Below are 17,098 nucleotides of genomic sequence, written 5' to 3'. Positions count from 1 at the left end.
GCCTTCCTGCTGCCTACACGGAGGTCTGTCCATGCCTGGGAGCCCACCGCCAGCAGGGCTGGCTGCCAGCCTGCAGCCCCCACCTCGCACTGATGGCCAGGGCACTGCTGCTGCTCCTCAGCAGCACTTGGTGTTTCTCGTACAGCTCCTAAGCAAAATAATGGGAGGGGGAAGGTGGGTTTGAGAGCTGAGGCAACTCAACAGCTGCTGATCTCGCTCGGTGAGGCACCGGGTAGGAATGGGATCCTTCCCCCTGGGGCTCCTCAGCTTGAGCAGCATGTTCCTGGGAGCAGGGCGATAGGGGGGTGGGAGGGGGGCTGCTGAGCAATCACCCCTACCCGCTGCAAGAGCCTTGTCAGCAGGATGGGGGAGGGCTGAAATGAGGAGTTCCTTCAGCATGGGCGCCATGCAGCGCGCGTGCACGGCATCGCGCCGGGAGCGTGCGGAGTGAAACCTGAGCTGGTTCACGGGAGACCTGTGCGCTCGGTGCCTGTGGCTCAGCAGCAGCCCAAACTAGAAGCTGGCCCCACTCCTTGCTATCATGGTGAGAAGGGCTTCCTCGCCTTGCCCCCTGCTGCAGCAGCCAGCCTGGGCAGCGGTGTCATCGCTTGAAGCTTGTCCCCTTCCGCGAGACCTAGTCTTTGCTGCCTGGGACTCCACTTCTTTCTCTAGAGCCCAGCCTCAGTCGAGCAGTTTCCCGACAGCCTGCCTTGCATTGAGGATGCTGTGCAAAGCTGCAAGAGCCTGACAGCAGAGCCAAGGAGGGAAGCAAGGAGGACACAGGCCTCCCCAGGACACGGTGGGTGAGCTATTTATGGGCTTTGGGAACAGGGTGGCCTTCCAAGTCTTGACCTCCTGCAGAGTCCATGGCCTTAGCTCACCTCCTTCTGGCATTGTGGGGAAAGGATCAGGTGAGTCCTAGAAACGTGTATAAGGACCCAGGGGCTTCACCAGGGGCATGATAGTGCTGTGAGAGATGGACAAGACCATGTTAATTCTCTCTCCCTCTCTGTTTCTTAAAGATTCTGCTAATGCATCTCTCAAAACTCTCTGCACCATCAGGAGGCTGTTCCTGCTGCTCGGGGTTGCTGGGCTGCTGGTGGGGACAGCGGCTGGGGCATGGCTCCTAGGTCAGTGTCTGCCCCGGGACAGCCCTGCTGCTGTGGGCAGAGCCCAGCTGCCAAACTGGTGAGGGGGTTTGGGGTGCCAGCAGCAGAGGTGGTGGTGATGGGAGCTCCCTGGTTGGTAAGGTGCGGCCTGGGGCAGGGGAACACAGCTGGTGTGGGCTCTGCTGCTGGTTGCTGTGGTCCCAGCAGCAACCTGCCGCTGTACCCATGGAAAGGCTTGTCACCTCTTCCAGCGGGCAGTGCAGGATCGTTACCAGTGTCGTGCATCTTCAGATGCTGCCTGGGCTGTATGAGTCTACCTCCACCCCCTTCTCTGTTTCCTGAAGTGAAACACCTGAAGAAGCCTCAGCCAGACCAGGGCTTCACCCTGCTGCAGGAGCCAGGTGTGGTCCCAGCATGCAGTGACAGTGAAGAGGAAGACCCCGTGGTCCGTAGGGCTCACAATAGAGGTTTGCATCTTGGTTTGCTGCCACAGAGGCAGGGGAGAGGGGAGCAGTGTGCAGGACAGACCCTGCCAAGCCCAGCAAGAACAGAAAAGATGCTCTTTAATAATAAATATCTCCTGCTGATTCACTAGCTTCTTTCAGCTGCATTTTGCGGTTGTTTCACTTTGCTTTTAAGTGCTGCTGCATCCCCCAGCATTATGGCTTCATTGCATGGAGTGATCCTACAGCAAAGGCAACTCTTGCAGGACTCCTTTGCATGTAATCACTCAGAGCCGCCATGCAGGCACTGAGAATAGGCAAATGGGTTCATGTATAGTTTCTAATTGCTTCAAAGGGCTTTTTCTGGGGTTTGGTTTTGGTTTGGGTTTTTTTTTGCTTTAGATGTGCATGACCGTCCACTGTGCTGGCTCTGCACGAAACACTGCAAGGAAGGGAACTTGCAGGTTGTCTTTAGTGGAATGGCTTTAGTGTCTTTCAGAATAAACATGGCAAACTCCTTGCTGGAGGCGCAGGTGGAAGGCCGTCCTGGCTGGCTCCTGGCATGCCATGAGCGCTGGAGTCTCTCCCTGGGCACCCTGCTCTGCCGGCAGCTCGGGTATCTCAGGTGGGCATGGCAGATGCAGCCACTTTGACCCCTACTTGTCCTTTTCCGAGGGGGATGATCTTGGCAAAAGCAGGTGCTTGAAGGCTGGGAGGTTCGTCAAGGCAGCAGTGCCAGATCGCACAGCTCCCTGGTAAATGCAGGGTGGAAGGCAGGGCTCGGGCTGGCGCGGGGACCTGCGAGAAGAGCTGCAGAAGATCCTTCCTGCCAAGGAGGTTCATTCCTGGCTGCCAGAGCGGCAGGACGGTGGACCATTGTTCCCATGGCAGGGTTACATTCCTGATCCCCTAGCAGGTCCCCAGCATCTCTCTGGAATACTTGCCGTTGCTTCTGCAGAATGACCCATCAGAAAGGAGTGAACGTGGCAGATGTCAAGGTGAATGACACACAGGAGTTCGTTCAGGTGAGACTGCAGCAGGAAGGCAGCCTGGAAGACATGTGGCAGGTCAGGTAAGGGCAGCTCTGGGGGAAGTAGAGTTTGTGGGTGGGGCTGAAACACAGGCCTTTTTTCAGGCCTAAGAACATAGAAAACTGTCCTGGTTTTGTGCAGTAAGCAGCCCTTTTGGGGACTGCTGCAGCTGCCCTGGAGCTCCCCAGTGCCCCAGGGATTTTGGCTCACGTGTATGCTGACCAGAGGCTTATTCCTGTGCAGGAGCAGCTGTGAATCGGGTCGAATTGTGGCTCTGAAATGCTCAGGTGAGTGCCTCTCTCCTCTCCCATGTCCCCAAGATCTCCACCTGGATCTAGTAGTTTCTTCACTCCTGCTCCACCCGCTTCCATCACCCTCCAGCCTGAGGGTCTGGCACCTGGAGCTTTGCCTAACACCTGCTCCCCGGCTGCCTTGCAGAATGCGGGCTGCGCCCCGGTGCCGGGCGGGTGGTCGGGGGGACGGACGTGCCCCCAGGGCGCTGGCCCTGGCAGGTCAGCGTGTACCACGGCTCCCAGCACCACTGCGGAGGTTCTGTGCTGGCACGTGAATGGATTGTCACAGCGGCTCACTGTGTGCACAGGTACTCCCAGGCTCTCCCGTGCCCCGTCTCGGAGGCACTGCGTATCTGCTCCTATCCTGGGCCTTGGCGCTTGTTGCCCTACAGTAAGAGGCACGCTGTATTCCTGCTCAGTTACAGGTGGCTTCCAGCCTCTGCCTGGCTGGTTTTCGCAGGCATTATCACCCATGGCTCAATCAAGCATGAGGCCGGGGTATCGGTAAAGAAAATAATTTACCACCCACTTTATAACGACAGTAGCCTCGACTACGACATTGCTCTGATGAAGCTCCAAGTCCCCCTGAATTTCTCAGGTAAGATGCTGTCGTGATGCTGTTGTGTCCTTCTCCCATCTGTGGAGTTGTCCGTCTTATCCCACAATTAAGAGATGGCAAAAAACAGGCCTCTTCTGAACCTGCCATTTCAGAGCAGCTCTTTAAGGATGTCCAGCCTGGCACCTGGGAGGCAGCACGCACAGCAGCACAGTGTTTTGAACTGCGCCAGAGCTGTGAATTACTGGGAAAGGTGCCTGTGGGAGCTGAAGTCCCCAGAGCGCCTGGCCCAAGAGCCTTTCACATCAACGTGCCAGGCTGAGTGGCTCTGCAGGCTGGTAGCTCCACAGCCGCTTGTGCTCAGCACAGCATGAAGCTGTCCCTGCTGGCCTGGCGCTTACCCCTGTCACCTTCTTACCAGATGCCATCCGTGCTGTGTGTCTGCCACCCTCCCACTGGGACCTCTTCCAGGGCACGCAGTGTTGGGTCTCTGGCTGGGGCTATACCAGACCAGAGCAAGGTAAGCTCCCATCTTGTCCCTGCCACTCAGCACTGACCGGAGGGTCCCCACTGGCCCTGTCCAGCCCCTTCCATGCCCCATGTGATCTTGCAAATGCCCCCTCCTGCCTTCATCCCACCCCTGTTCCAGCAGCTCTGCACCCCACATCCACAGCTCCTATGGGCCTGGCTGTATTTAATCCTATAAAGTAATCCCATCTTCTGACTTCTCCAGCTAGTGCCCTGCTCTTCTCCTCTTGCTCCTTGCAGATCTTGTTTCCCTCTTGGCTTCTCTTTTTCCCTCCCCAGCACAGGTTACTGAGACACTGAAGGAAGCACTCGTTCCCTTAATCGGTACCAAGAGATGCAATAGTTCGTGCATGTACGCAGGCAAGCTCACTGCCAGGATGCTGTGTGCCGGCTACCTGCGTGGGAAAATAGATGCATGCCAGGTAACAGGAGGGAGCAAGTGGTGCATGCCAGGTGTGTATAGCAGGCATGGAAAGGAGTGATATGTTGTACGTCCCTGTTATGCTCTAGCAAATGCTGGGTTTCATGGCAATAGCTTGCAGTAAACAGCCTGTGTAGGGTAGTGCTGGGCCCTTTGCATCTTGCACTGCAGTGTGGTGCCTACAGTGCCCTGGTGCATCGATGTCATGCTGAGATTTAGCTATCTTTATAGAAGGAACATTGAAACCTTGCAGGGAGGCACACACTGTTTGTACCTGCGTTTCAGCTTCTTGTGTGGCCAATGGAACAAAGCTATGTGGCAGAAGCCAGCCTGATCTACATCCCAGCTGCAAGTGGGGCAGAGCTGTTTCGTTAGTCCTTGCTCCATCTTGCAGGGTGACAGTGGGGGACCCCTGGTTTGTCAGGATGAATTCATGTGGCGCTTAGTAGGCATCGTGAGCTGGGGCCAGGGCTGCGCTGAACCCAACCACCCTGGGGTTTATACCAATGTGGCTCAGCTTCTGCCATGGATTTATCACATCACTGAGGTAAGCTGGAGCAAGCAAGGCATATGCTCAGCCTGACCTACAGCCATGCATGTTGCATAGACAAATCCCGATTCTAGCATCTTATTTTAACTCTTTCCTTCACTACCCTATGCTCACCCTTGATGCATGAACCTCTGGGACAACCTCTTCTATGGTACTGATTCCTTTTTTGTTTTCTTTTTTTTTTTTTTTGACTAGATCTACTAGAAATAAGGCAAGGAGAGACTTCACAGAGCAACACTTTGCCTTTTCCACATAGTAAGTGGAGAATGGTCCAGGACTAATTCATGTTGTGTTACTATAACCATAACAATCCCCAGACAACACTAGAAAACATGCTTGGTATAAATAGTTTATTAAAGAAAATAGCAAATTACATTTCTGTGAACAATCCATAAGGGCTAAGTGGTGTTTTTCAAAATATGCGTTTTTTTGGATTGCTGTGTGTAAAGGGGCAGGGGATCCCACAAGCTGCCAAATGTTATGGGAACACTCCCGGCCTTCAGATAAATTACTTGGAGGGGAAGAAAAGAAAAAGCTACAGTTTTAAGCAGCAGTTGGATTTTGCTTCAGTATCTCCCTTCCTTGCTGGATTCCTATGTGCTGGACTAGGCCTAATGGCCAATTTGACTGCATGTGCCCCCTCCCTATGCGACTTAAAGCCAGAAACAGAAGGGTCTTCTCACCACCTGCCATGGCTATGCTTGGCTGACCCAGCAGGCAGAATGGCCATTCAGTTCTGCAGTGGCTTAGGTGCAACGTGGAAGCCAGCTGTGATTCAAGCCCTGCACAAATGCTTGGAAATGTGAACAGAAGTTGGACAAAAATGCAAATTAAAAAGATATAACGGTAGATAACAGATTAAAACATTAAGCTCTGTGATCGAAACTTTTGTAAGCACTACATGGTAGGAACTACTTTGTTCCATGTGTGCAGCAACTGGCACATCTTGGCCTCTGGGCTATGTTTTAATGAATGCTCTTGGTGAGCTTTTCAATTAAAAGAAATGTACATTTCTCAAAGTCTCAAACACAGCCTTTTGTAACTTAAAAGATAATGCTATGAGTGCACACTTCATTCCTTTTTTATATTCATTTACATTTCTCTCATTATTCTTCAAGGACAGAAAATTTACTACCAGAAAGACAACAGATCCCAGACCTACCTAGTTTACACATAGCAAAAAGGTAAAGGAAGGAGCTGAACTGGTGTCTAGAGTTGGTAAAGTGAGATTGAAAAATTCTAAGTCAGTTTTAAGATATTTTCCATGAGAAATAAAGCCATGAGGAATTTTGCTACTTGTGCAAAACTCGGTGACTTGATAAACAGTTCACTCAGAACAGGATCTCTTCTCCCCCCACCCCTCCTAAATTTTCACTCTTGAGGTCTGCTCTTCAGGGAAACCTGAGGTGATAAAGAGCAAAGTTTGGCACTTCAGCATTCTTCAAAGGGTATCAAAAGCTATCAAAGTTTGTGGGTTTCCTATGTAATTTGCAGGGACAGAAGAGGTAAGACACAAAGGGGCTACATGGCCCCAGTGTAAAACTGCATAGGTAAGATTGACTATTGAAAAATAAGAATCCCTCTACAACACCCTTAAGCAAGCAAGCTTGAGATGACATTATACAGCACCTTGTATGAGAGGCCCATCTGACAGCAGTGCCTGTTCTCACAAAGAGATGTTGGATACAAGATGTGATTTATTCCCCTATGCTGGGCTTAACAGGAAGATGAAATCCTAGAGAATGGAAATGAGCAAACATGAAAAAAAGCATCTCTTCTTCACCAGGACAGTACACGCACCAGCTCATGAAGGAAAACTTGGATCTGGGCAGAACACCTCTGGGAGCATGGCAAGAGGTTGAATTTTTAAGCCCAAACTCTGTCTGCCTGGCAGATGGAGCACAAGCAGTTAGTGTCCATGTGTTACCCACCTCTGATTTTTCTGGTCCCAGACTCACAGAGCCATTCTCTTTGCCCTACAAACATTGAGCTAGGAAATGTTTCTTCTCCCTCAGTCAAGCCTCCAGGAAGCACTTACCTAATGCTAAGCTTTTTTATACCAGTACAAATAAGAAGGGTCCAATCCAAAAAATATTTGAAAGACTCAGTTTGCTCTTTCTTTGTCAGAAGATGCAACATGTAGGGAGCGAACAGAGTTACTTAATTTTGGCCAGTGCTGCTGCTCTCCTTTCTGTGTTCTGGAACAAGGCTCGGATCAGACTCTTCACTTCAGCTGCGGAGAATTCAGCTGCAAGAGGCCCCTTCCCATCCGCCCACCTGTGTGGGAAAGAAAGATCTTTAACCAAACTGCACAGTAATGTCATGTTAAAACAAGCCTTCTGAGCACTTGTTACGGTAGTAAGTCTGAAGGCAAAACAAACCCAGTTAGCAGCCTATTAGCTGTATGCAGCTTGAGTCCAGAATTGTTTAGCTAGGTGTATAAAGCCACAGGTTGTGAGGTAATTTTTGCACTCATTACAAACTGCACCTTTTCCTTCTCCAAAATAAGCCCAAAGCTTGTCTGCAAAATCCCCATTCACCTCCCAAACAACACAAGAAAAAAAAACCACAAACAACGTGGTTTATGCCCATGTGGAAGTAGAGTTGGGAACTTTTAGCGTCTAACACCAACAGTGTGCAACAGCAGCAATGACCAGTGCACAGAAAAGGAGCTGCCTTCCCTATGTGCCTTCTCTGTGGCTGCTACATTTTCAGTTTAGCCTGCTGGGGACAGTATGTTTCGTGCCATTCAGATGTATGTGTGAGGCAGCTGTGAACAGGGAATGTCTAGCTTCTGACAACTCATGCCAACTAAAGTAATAGAAGTAATTATGCAAATCCTCATGTATAATTCAGTTGAATCCCCCTTGCAAGCTAAAAGAAGCAAGAAACAACATCTAAAAGGTAGAGGCCAATCATGTGGAATGATTGCAGGAGCAAGGCACAGCTAACATCAAAAGCAATAGGCAAAATGCCAGGCTGCTTACCGTGAAATACTTCTGAACTTAGACAACCCAAGCGGTATGCACAATCACTCTGTGGCTGGCGCTCGCATGGCACTTGGTTTTTTACCATAGCCTTTTTCTTTGTAGGAGGCAGCTGAATATATGATCAAGCTTGAAATGGACTATAAACACACAGCCAAGAAACAGCTCCAGGAGCAGTTATCTGATCCTTATTAACGGTGATTGCCTTTCATCTGAACAGAGTCCCCCAAGTGCAGCGCCCTGCCAATGTCAGACTGCTTCCCAGTTCCCTGTTATTGGGGTGAAGAACTAACTGAAAAGGAAGAAAGGGAGACACCTACTGATCTACTATTTCTTGGAGGTTGGCTTGCAAGATGATCATCAGCTCTTTGAATGTCATCCATTTCTGCACATAGACTGGAACTTCCTCCTGGTATTTCTTATTTTTGTCATCTTCAGGTAGTGGGGTGAAAACTTGGGGTCCTTCCTCCACCATGGTCCTACAGAGGGAGTACAACCTATCTGCATCTTCTGCAGAGATGTCCTAGAATTTAACAAATGTTAATAGGGGAGCAGTTAGATATATTTTTGGAGTGCCAAGCAGCAAGTGAAATGAAAAAAAGGTGGCTGTGTGTGTGAAGATGAAAGCAGTGGTTTAGATCACGTCAAACATTCTCATGCTAATATTAACTTATTTCATGAATAGCTATTTCAGCAAGCTCTCAGTGATTGCCTCAGAACAATGGTTGCACTTCTAAACAGCATATCTTAGTGCAATAGCTAGCCTTTTCCTGTGAAGCAGAGGTGTTATGATGGTCTGAATGGTTTACAAGGAAATTGCTCAGGCATTGCCAGCCCAATGATAAAAGCCAAGCTTTTTCGCAGGCACAGCCTGATCAAGTATCCTGTAAACTAGCTGTTACAGGAAAAGAGGACTTATTGGCCTAATGCACAGTGGGAAGGCTCTTTGGATGCAGCCTACAACTAGCACAGATGCACTAATGCGTTTCTATCATTTGCTGTGAAAACATATTTTAATTAGGAAATGTAATAGCATAGTTGTACTTGACCCAAGGTAACCTGACAATCACTTAAACACAGTCCTGGGAGTCAAATGGAGATTTAAACAGATAAGAATTTCAGTTTGAAATGCCACAGGTATTTCAGCATCTGGTGCTTAGATAGGATGGAGGGGTTCATTAGAGATGCACAGATTGAAAATGTATCAGAATAGATGGAGTTTGAGACAACAGTTGACTCCTGTGCCCTGAACAAAGAGAAAGAGATCAATTCATAGAAATGTTTATAGTAGGAGTGACATGCCTAAATCCAAATTAAGGTGAAATCGCAGCCACTTCCCTGGCTCTCCCCTTGACTACAGAGTCATGAAATCACTGTAAGAGTATATTTGGTCTCAACTAGATGTGTGGGTTATTGGTATCTTGAACATTTCTCATAGACAGGACCACAATTATAATTTCCGTGAAAGGTAACTGTTCCCCTGAAACCTGATCTTGGAAAGAACTTCTAGAGATCACAAATGCTCACTGTTCACACCACCCTGTGCCTGGCATATCCATCTCATGCAGTTACCTCTAGGGCAGCAATCCTAGTGACAATCTCTGTGAGAGCTGTGTTCAGTAAAGTCCCCATAGCCTTGCAGTATACGTTCACTGGAAGGACATCTTGCCAGACTTTTCCCAGTCTTTTCAACTGATGCAATACCTGGAAGATAACAGCTATGTTATCTACACGTTATCAAAAAGAACGTTAAGAGACGCACGAAATTATAAGGTGACTGCTTATGGTCAGAAGCCAGTTTGAAAGAAGCAAAAGGTAATGAAGTATCCTGCTACCGCCTAGAGCAGATATTCCTGGGAAAAAATGCAACATTTTCAGTTTGCATTAAGGCTCATCAAAAGCGTGACAGATCTTTTCCTTGAAAAATGAAAAACATTATAAATGTACTACAAACAAAAGTTCAAGATTAAGAACCTTTTCATTTCAACTTGGAGCAAGAGGAACTGAACTCAGCATGTTTCAATTTTACAAAGAGACACAGCCCAGAGAAAAAAAAAATCATGCCAGAAAATTGTTGTTTTGAAAAGTTCCACTCTGCTGAAACACTGCACAGTTCTCAGGACTGAGATTACATACTGTACCTTCCCAAGGACAACATCTACAGACAACGGGATATTTGGCTTTGATTGCCTTGCTTACCTGCCTTATTGCTTTGTTTGCTGCACAGTAATTTTCCTCATCATCCATATTAGAAAAATTCCTGGCACTTGACAGCCTCTCCAAGATTTCTCCTTTCTGTACCCGCATCTGGGCCAGAAAACACTCCATCCCTTTAAGAGCAAAAACAAGCAGAGAGAAGCAATTAAGCAATTACTGAATCTTCTCTGCCAATTTAGAGACCGTAAGTGCTGAATAATGAACTTCCTTTAAGAAAACATTATAGCAATTTCCAGTTTCTAAACAGCCTCATAGAGCAAATTTAACCAGGCCCAGTCACATACACAGTAAGCTCTTGTGCGTCTTGCATTGCTACAACACTTTCGAAAGAGCTGAGTAGCAGAATTAACTATGGATGACAGGCTCCTATTAGGCTCATACAAATTTATTTCAGAATTTATTTCCATAGAATAAGCTAAAGAAAGTATCAAAGGACTGAGGAGATGATCCCAAAATGTCTAACTGCCACAACATCTTGCTGGATAATGAACTATTCTTAGAACTATGTGCTGGACAAGAAGAGTTGTGTTTCAAAGAGTCAAGCCCTGAACAGCTATCTTGCTTAGAGTTATAACGCTCTGTCAGACTTCCCAATCTAGAAAACGTCCTTGCTACTTGTCCAAAACTCTTAACAATCCGCTGCTTGAGTCGGTAGCCACACTTACGTTAAATCATTCAGCCACAACTGCCAGGACTAATTACCATGTCATCCATCAATGTATTTTAATACTGAAAGGTAAAATTACCAAGTCTCCTAAAACCAGGTACCAGATCTACAAAAGTAGCTGCTCCATCGCACAGGATGTTAGTCAGGCGGTATCGGAACTGGTGTCCCAGGGTGAGCAAGTGGTGAGCAATATACATGCAGTTGTTGTGGTGAATGGCTGCCAGCTGGGGTAATTTCTGAAGGTTCTCCCTGTCCCAGGAAGGAGGAAGAGAAAAGGAGGAAATGTATTTATTTAGACCTGTCCCTGTTAAAACAAAAAGGTCACGCCAATCCTAGAGAAACTCACAGAAACTCACATTGTCTCGGACAAACGTTGCAAGTAACTAACTGTGGGCAATGCCTGATAAAGAGATCAGTCAGAACAAAAGCATTTAACCTCCTGTCACATCCACAAGAACTTACAGGAAAGGAGTTCATAGCTAGTGAAATGGCGCTTCCGCATGGGAACCCTGTGTTATATCCACATTGTTTCTAGGAGTGGACTTTCAAACAGGAAGATACTTTGTTATAGCAAAGTTAGGGTGAGGAAAAGAGAAAGTCCTTTTCAGTAATACCCCAGTGTTCTCTGAACAAAATTGTATACTTTCCATCTTCATTGCTGCTCTTTTTTACATGAAAAACACAATGAAAAATCTCTGCATCAGACATGGGGTCAAAGTTACATGGCTGGATTCAAACACAACTGTTCTAAGAACTGCAACTATCTCCTTGGTTGTAAGACTACCAACTCGGAAACTCTCAAGCACCTCTTTTGCAGCAGGTACGACTTAATAACAGATTGAGTACTAGCTTTTTGCTGCTGCAGGAAGCCCTTAGTAATCTCTGGCTGTGGTGGACGACCTGGGGACAAGTGGGGCTCTTCCAATAGCATTGTTCTCTCTCCAAAATAGGCCCTAAGTAATACACACACACGCACTTACTTGTGGTATGTTGGCACTACGTCATAGAACAGCTGGAATATATTCCGTACTGAGTAGAAGAGCTGTATACAGCTACAAGGAAAACAAAGTTCACGTTAGTTTGTCAGTGGAATTAACGTCTTGTTCATAAGTGACCCTCAACCTTCTCCAAAACAAGGTTTTATTAGTAGTGAAATACTGGCACAAAGAATAGATTGTTAGGATCAATTACAGTGATGTCAACAAAGGCAACATTCTGGAAAATTCACAAAGGCTGTGATGACCTTGTAAGTTCAGTGTGGAAAAGACAAGCTTCAGACCATATGTCAGAAGGGGGATATATGAAACCCCAGAAACAAAGGGGACAGTGTCCCTTCCCCACCAGGTGTGCACAAATAGTCAGCCCTCTCTCTGCCACGGTACACTGAAGGGCATTTGGTACCTAGGCAACTCTCCTCCTTCAGGGTTGTGGTCTCCAGTTTTTAAAGCAGACTGTATGTGGTTCCTCAAAATGTTTCATTGTTTTCACTGAAGAGCCCTGCCAGATGTAGAGCTGGAGTTCTTTGCTTTCACCCAGCACAAAGAATGCAAGAACTTGTCTCAGAATGGGTGCCATCACTCATCATTTGTTTCGAAAAAAAGAGATGGTTTTGATTTTTCTGAATGCCTGACAGCTAATGTATGATAAAACATTGAGGGGAACACTGCAGTAGTGTTTCTCCCAGCTAAAAGATTGAAGTCATGAACTACGTTGTACACACTAGGGAGTCTACCATGTTTTCACTGCTTTAATAGCTAAAATACAATAAAGTGTACCTGAACGTTCCCTGAAAACTTAAGTCCGAAAGGCTGCTTATCCTGACTATTGCAGGGAACATAGTCTGCAGCTGTTTCTGCTGTACCAGTCTACTGCACAAACCCAGGGATGCATTCTCCAGGCAAAACAGAGAGTAACCTTCACGATTGATTCTAATTTTAATTATCTTCTGTTCTTTTAAAGTTTTTAATCTATTAACAGATGCTTGGTATGGCCAAAGGCAATAAGTATCTGACACCCAAGAGTTACCTGCTGATATATAATTCCTACCACTGATCTGTGCTGGCTGTAGCCTCCAACAGCGTCTGATAAGCCAGCTCCATCAGTTTCTCCACTGAGGAACTGATGCGGCATGTGGGCAGAGAAAACGTGTACTGGCTCAGTTTAGTCTCATTCTCCAAATTCACCATGTTGTTATGCAGAAGTTTAGAAGTTTTTTGCATTTTTAAGTGATCTCCTGCCCCAGGATCGGGAAGCCGTGGTAGGGCTACAGAGGAATCAGGTGTGATCTACAGGAAAACAAGAAAGAGGTGTAATTTAATTTGGAGCCCACAGAAAGGAAACTGTGCAAGACTACAAAACGCTGAATGACAGATTTAAGACTCAAGACCAACACAAGGCTGCAGAAGTCCCCTAAGACTGCTGGAAGTCTCCTGGCTTATGAACAACACAGCAGACCACGAAACAGTCTATATGGTGTTGCATGCCTAGAAGCAAGTCTGTAAGTAATCCTCTAATTTTTCTTATGCTTATGACACTAGCCAGAAAAGCACATGCAATCAAACTTCAAGTATTTTAAGAAACATTTTGTTAGTGAAATAACCCTCTTGAGCACTACTGAAAAAGGTTTTGAAACTGTTGCTTGCCAAGATCCCCAAATAATCAAGAGCATTCAGTGCTCCACAAAAAAAAGGACTCGACTGTTCTAGACAAGCCTTCTTCAACAGCTAAGCTACTTTTCCACACAGAAGAACAGTGTATTGCATCAATAGTCACCTTCACAGTATTATGTATTTCTGAAGTCATCAGGTTTCTGGCTGCCACAATCACATCCTGGCACTTCTTGTTAGCAAAGTGGGAATTGACATTACGGGCGTATTTCAGTAAATCAGTCATGTCTCCTTTCAAAAACTGCATGTCCTTCAAGGCTTTTTCAAACTCCTCTGTGGATTTAATCACCTGAGAAGAGCAGACACAGATTCTAGATTAACATAGCTTCCTAAAATCAAAGAACATGATTAAAGTTGGGTATAAACTCTCCCACTCAGCTGAAAGCAAAGGATTGAACTAGGTTTTAGAGGGCACTAACCATCCAACAGCTTTTCAGCAATCTTCTGGAAAAAGCTGGCTCAGCTGGGGGCCATCGCACAATAATACAGTGTCTGAACTGCAGGTCTGTCCCCCCTGACCCTGCTGGCAACCTAATTCAAAAACCAGAGGAGCAAGATGATCAAATTTCATTACACTGGACTACCTGGGGGAAAGGGACTGGGAGGTTTATCCTATGACTGCTTCTGTTTGAAACAGCCCCCTCTCCAGGAAAAGGAGATTTTGGCATTCTTCACTAGCAAGAAGTTCTGGTTTATGTATGTAGTTTTTAAAAAATTTTTGTGGCCTATGCAAGAAACCCCTGTGATCATTAACAAAAAATACAAAGACAAACAGAGCGGTCAGTCCTCAGGAAGCCAGTTCGGCAAGCAGTGCTGCCACATCATCACCTTTGGCCTCTCACAGAGACTCAGACAAGTGCCTTACATCGCACAGCCTGAAAGTCCTCACGTCTTAGCTAAATATGGCCCAAGTTCCACAGATCAGAGACCTTACACACTTACATGACAGGAAACACAACTCACAGCTTAACTGTGGAAAAAGAAATACGCAATTCTAGATTAGCAAAATACAGCTTTTTGTTCAAGCTGGCCATCTAGCATTTCCACCACATGGATCTGAAAGATTTTTGAGACCTACCTCTACATACTGCTCTAGTTTGCTGCTATTGGTTGGGATTGAATTCACTAGACAGTTCTGAATGAGGCAGTCCGATAACTCCTCCCATATTGCATCACCTAGCAGTTCTGCAAGTGTAACTATGCCATTCTTTTTATCTTCTGCAGGCTGCTCAAGAGGCACATCTGAATTCAAGAGAACAGAAATGGATTTTAATACACCTGCTTCCTGGACCAGACCCTTCACCAGTTCATTCAGTCCTTCCTGTCAGAACAGCATCTATCAACTGTTCCACAGTCTCATAATGGAGGTATTCTTCTTATCAAGGCCTGTGCTGGGCCTGTGGAATCACCCCCCCCCCCCGACAAAACGACAACTAAATTTATGTGTAAACTGAGCCTGCTTTCCCAGCATGTTTATTTCATGAAATGCTAGAAAAGCCCAGGCCAGTTTCTAGCCAATGGAAGATCCTGCATGTGACTAGCCTGACCGAGGGAACTCCCTGGATTGCATTGTGACTTCCACCTTTTAGACTTGTCGCACGCAAAGATCTTCAATGCAGTGACTGGTTCACAAGAAAGAACATTTATCAAAAAATTAATTCATTGATCTCTTTGAGCCAAAATACTTTCCTCCTTCTTTTTCCCAGCTCTGTGAATGCTGGGTCACCGCTAAGTCCAGTTTGACAAGGTGCCAAGCTGTCCAAGCACACAGCGTAGCAAGTTAACATTAAAAGCTGCTTAGACCTTATATATAATTCAATACTGCTTAACAACCAGATATTTGAGAAAGCTTCCGCTCCAATTACATGAACAAGGTACTGATCAGTCTAATTCCAAAAGGGAGAAACTACCTACTCAGCAGATATTTGTGGAGAACTTCAAAAATAAGCTTGATCTTGTCAAAAACCTCCATAGGAGAGGAATGATCCAAGTTAGGCTCCTCGGACTTAAAACGTAGGATGAACACATCTGACTGTTCCTCTGTGAATGGTTGAAGACATGGGTATGAAATCAGCGGCTTGAGGATGTATTTCAGCAACAACTGGCCTGAAAAACGAAAAAAAGTGTTTTCCAACAGCAGGAGGCAGGCAGTTTGCTCCAGTGAGGCCCAATCATAACTAATTTTGGAAGCAGAGATCCTGTGCACGAAGCAGAAGAAACACTCTCTTGATGAGCTGTATCAGGGAACAGCTAATGAGGTAAAACGCTGGGTTTGGTTTCCCTAAAGACCATTTTACTCATGTAAAACACATACGGAGGCCTAACAAAGACCAGTGTATTTAATGTAAAATGAAAAACAGTTTAAACAGCTGAAAGCATGAAACCCTGTCTTAGTATCTGCTATACTTCCTGATTTATTTTACCAACACCCGAGAATGCTGAAGCCCAGAGGCTGCCTGAAACCAACAGTCTTGATCTTGGTAGATGAGGAGGCTGTAACTGGAAAAACTCTTTAAACATCAGACCATGAAACCACATAGCCACAGATCAAAACAGTATACTAAATTAAATTGACAGGAAAGGATAAATAATTCTGGATAAATAAAGGATCATTTCCTACTAATAAGAACCAGAGCATCCACCTCAGGCTCAGTGGGAAACACAAGCCAAGAGAGAAAGAAGTCCTCCAGCGTACTGCTGAAGTGAACTGGATCTCGATATCCATCTTACAACAAGTCTGAACTCCTATCCGCTCAGGCTACTATAGCTATGTTTATATGGATCCACAGTTTGTCTTACCAAAAATTTTAAGCTTGGTGTGCAGTTCTCCTAGGACAGCAAATGCCTGCAGCACAGAAGCAACAGGTGGGCCAGCAATCTCCTCTTCTTTTAACGGCACTGTGCGTAAGTGCAATTCTGAATGCATCACTGACTCCAGGCTGCTGCTTTCTAAAGAAAAAGAAAAACCATCTTGCTGTCAGAGTGCAGTCTGAGATACAGCAGATCTGAGAAGCTACTGCACTCCTCAGGTGGCAGCTAAAGCAATATTCTACTTCTCCCCATTTCCACAAAACACAGTTCTTGTACAAGAGCGTCAGAAGAGGGTACAGAGTTCCTTGTGTTACAGTGCAGGACAATGGAATGCCAATCAGTCTCTTACAATGATCCAGAATTCTCATTTTAGTCACCTTGCAATTGAATGACATTTAGTGAAAATCACTTTCCTTTCCCTCTTCTCCCCATTTCAAATCCAAAGGAAAAGGGCTTTTTCTTTTCCAAGGGAAAAGTCTGTGTTTCAGTGAAGACAGCAACATACAGACTCATGAGCAGTTCTTGCAATTAGCTGCCTGCGACAAAAACAGCAACCTGAAAACCTAATGGAGAAGGTAAAAGTATCCTTAAAACTAGCCTAGTGGGGAAACATGTTCAGGCTGAACAAAAATTTCAGAAAACTCTTCCAGCTGCTGTGCCGAATCAGGTATTTAGTAATAAGCAACCTGAAATTTCTGGCCCAGCTGATTTCCTCAGGAGCAGAAGCTTTGCAAGACAGCATCTCTTTTCTGATACTTCACCAGGCTAAAAAATTACTCAGAGGCTGGTAACTGTTTTGATCTCTGCTTCAACATTTTC

At 46.1% G+C, this 17,098-nt stretch overlaps 2 protein-coding genes across 15 annotated transcripts in view; one reads left to right on the top strand and one right to left on the bottom strand.

Annotated features, from left to right (window-relative positions):
- The first annotated feature begins 429 nt into the window (after positions 1-429).
- On the top strand, positions 430-8,243 carry TMPRSS5 (transmembrane serine protease 5). Of its 14 annotated transcripts, XR_005932993.1 has the most exons (14): positions 430-544; positions 673-799; positions 1,023-1,130; positions 1,364-1,576; positions 2,042-2,177; positions 2,511-2,624; positions 2,827-2,870; positions 3,022-3,184; positions 3,296-3,474; positions 3,854-3,952; positions 4,240-4,382; positions 4,776-4,928; positions 5,127-5,186; positions 8,024-8,108. XR_005932993.1 is itself a non-coding variant. In XM_041125318.1 (13 exons), exons 1-13 carry the CDS (start codon positions 542-544, stop codon positions 8,208-8,210), a joined length of 1,464 nt encoding a protein of 487 aa, XP_040981252.1. In that variant the 5' UTR covers positions 430-541; the 3' UTR covers positions 8,211-8,243. The 14 variants fall into 14 exon arrangements, 13 of the variants coding, with proteins under 13 accessions (XP_040981252.1, XP_029877970.1, XP_040981250.1 ...); XM_041125318.1 differs by lacking the exons at positions 5,127-5,186; positions 8,024-8,108 and adding an exon at positions 8,139-8,243 and having other exon boundaries at positions 1,454-1,576; XM_030022110.1 differs by lacking the exons at positions 5,127-5,186; positions 8,024-8,108 and adding an exon at positions 8,139-8,243.
- The window catches only part of ZW10 (zw10 kinetochore protein), a 14,154-nt gene continuing 2,323 nt past the window's right edge, over positions 5,268-17,098 (bottom strand). Inside the window, exons 6-16 of the mRNA XM_030022105.2 lie at positions 16,268-16,417; positions 15,383-15,574; positions 14,547-14,710; positions 13,575-13,757; positions 12,849-13,087; positions 11,783-11,854; positions 10,882-11,051; positions 10,118-10,248; positions 9,491-9,622; positions 8,239-8,441; positions 5,268-7,208 (exon numbers count right to left, since the gene is read on the bottom strand). Coding sequence (XP_029877965.1) covers positions 7,088-7,208; positions 8,239-8,441; positions 9,491-9,622; positions 10,118-10,248; positions 10,882-11,051; positions 11,783-11,854; positions 12,849-13,087; positions 13,575-13,757; positions 14,547-14,710; positions 15,383-15,574; positions 16,268-16,417 — 1,757 coding nt within the window. The 3' untranslated portion in view covers positions 5,268-7,087. The remainder of the gene's footprint in view (positions 7,209-8,238; positions 8,442-9,490; positions 9,623-10,117; positions 10,249-10,881; positions 11,052-11,782; positions 11,855-12,848; positions 13,088-13,574; positions 13,758-14,546; positions 14,711-15,382; positions 15,575-16,267; positions 16,418-17,098) is intronic.

Source organism: Aquila chrysaetos, chromosome 8, assembly GCF_900496995.4.
Source record: "Aquila chrysaetos chrysaetos chromosome 8, bAquChr1.4, whole genome shotgun sequence".
NCBI classification, from domain to species: domain Eukaryota; kingdom Metazoa; phylum Chordata; class Aves; order Accipitriformes; family Accipitridae; genus Aquila; species Aquila chrysaetos.
This window is presented reverse-complemented; position numbering and strand designations above follow the sequence as displayed.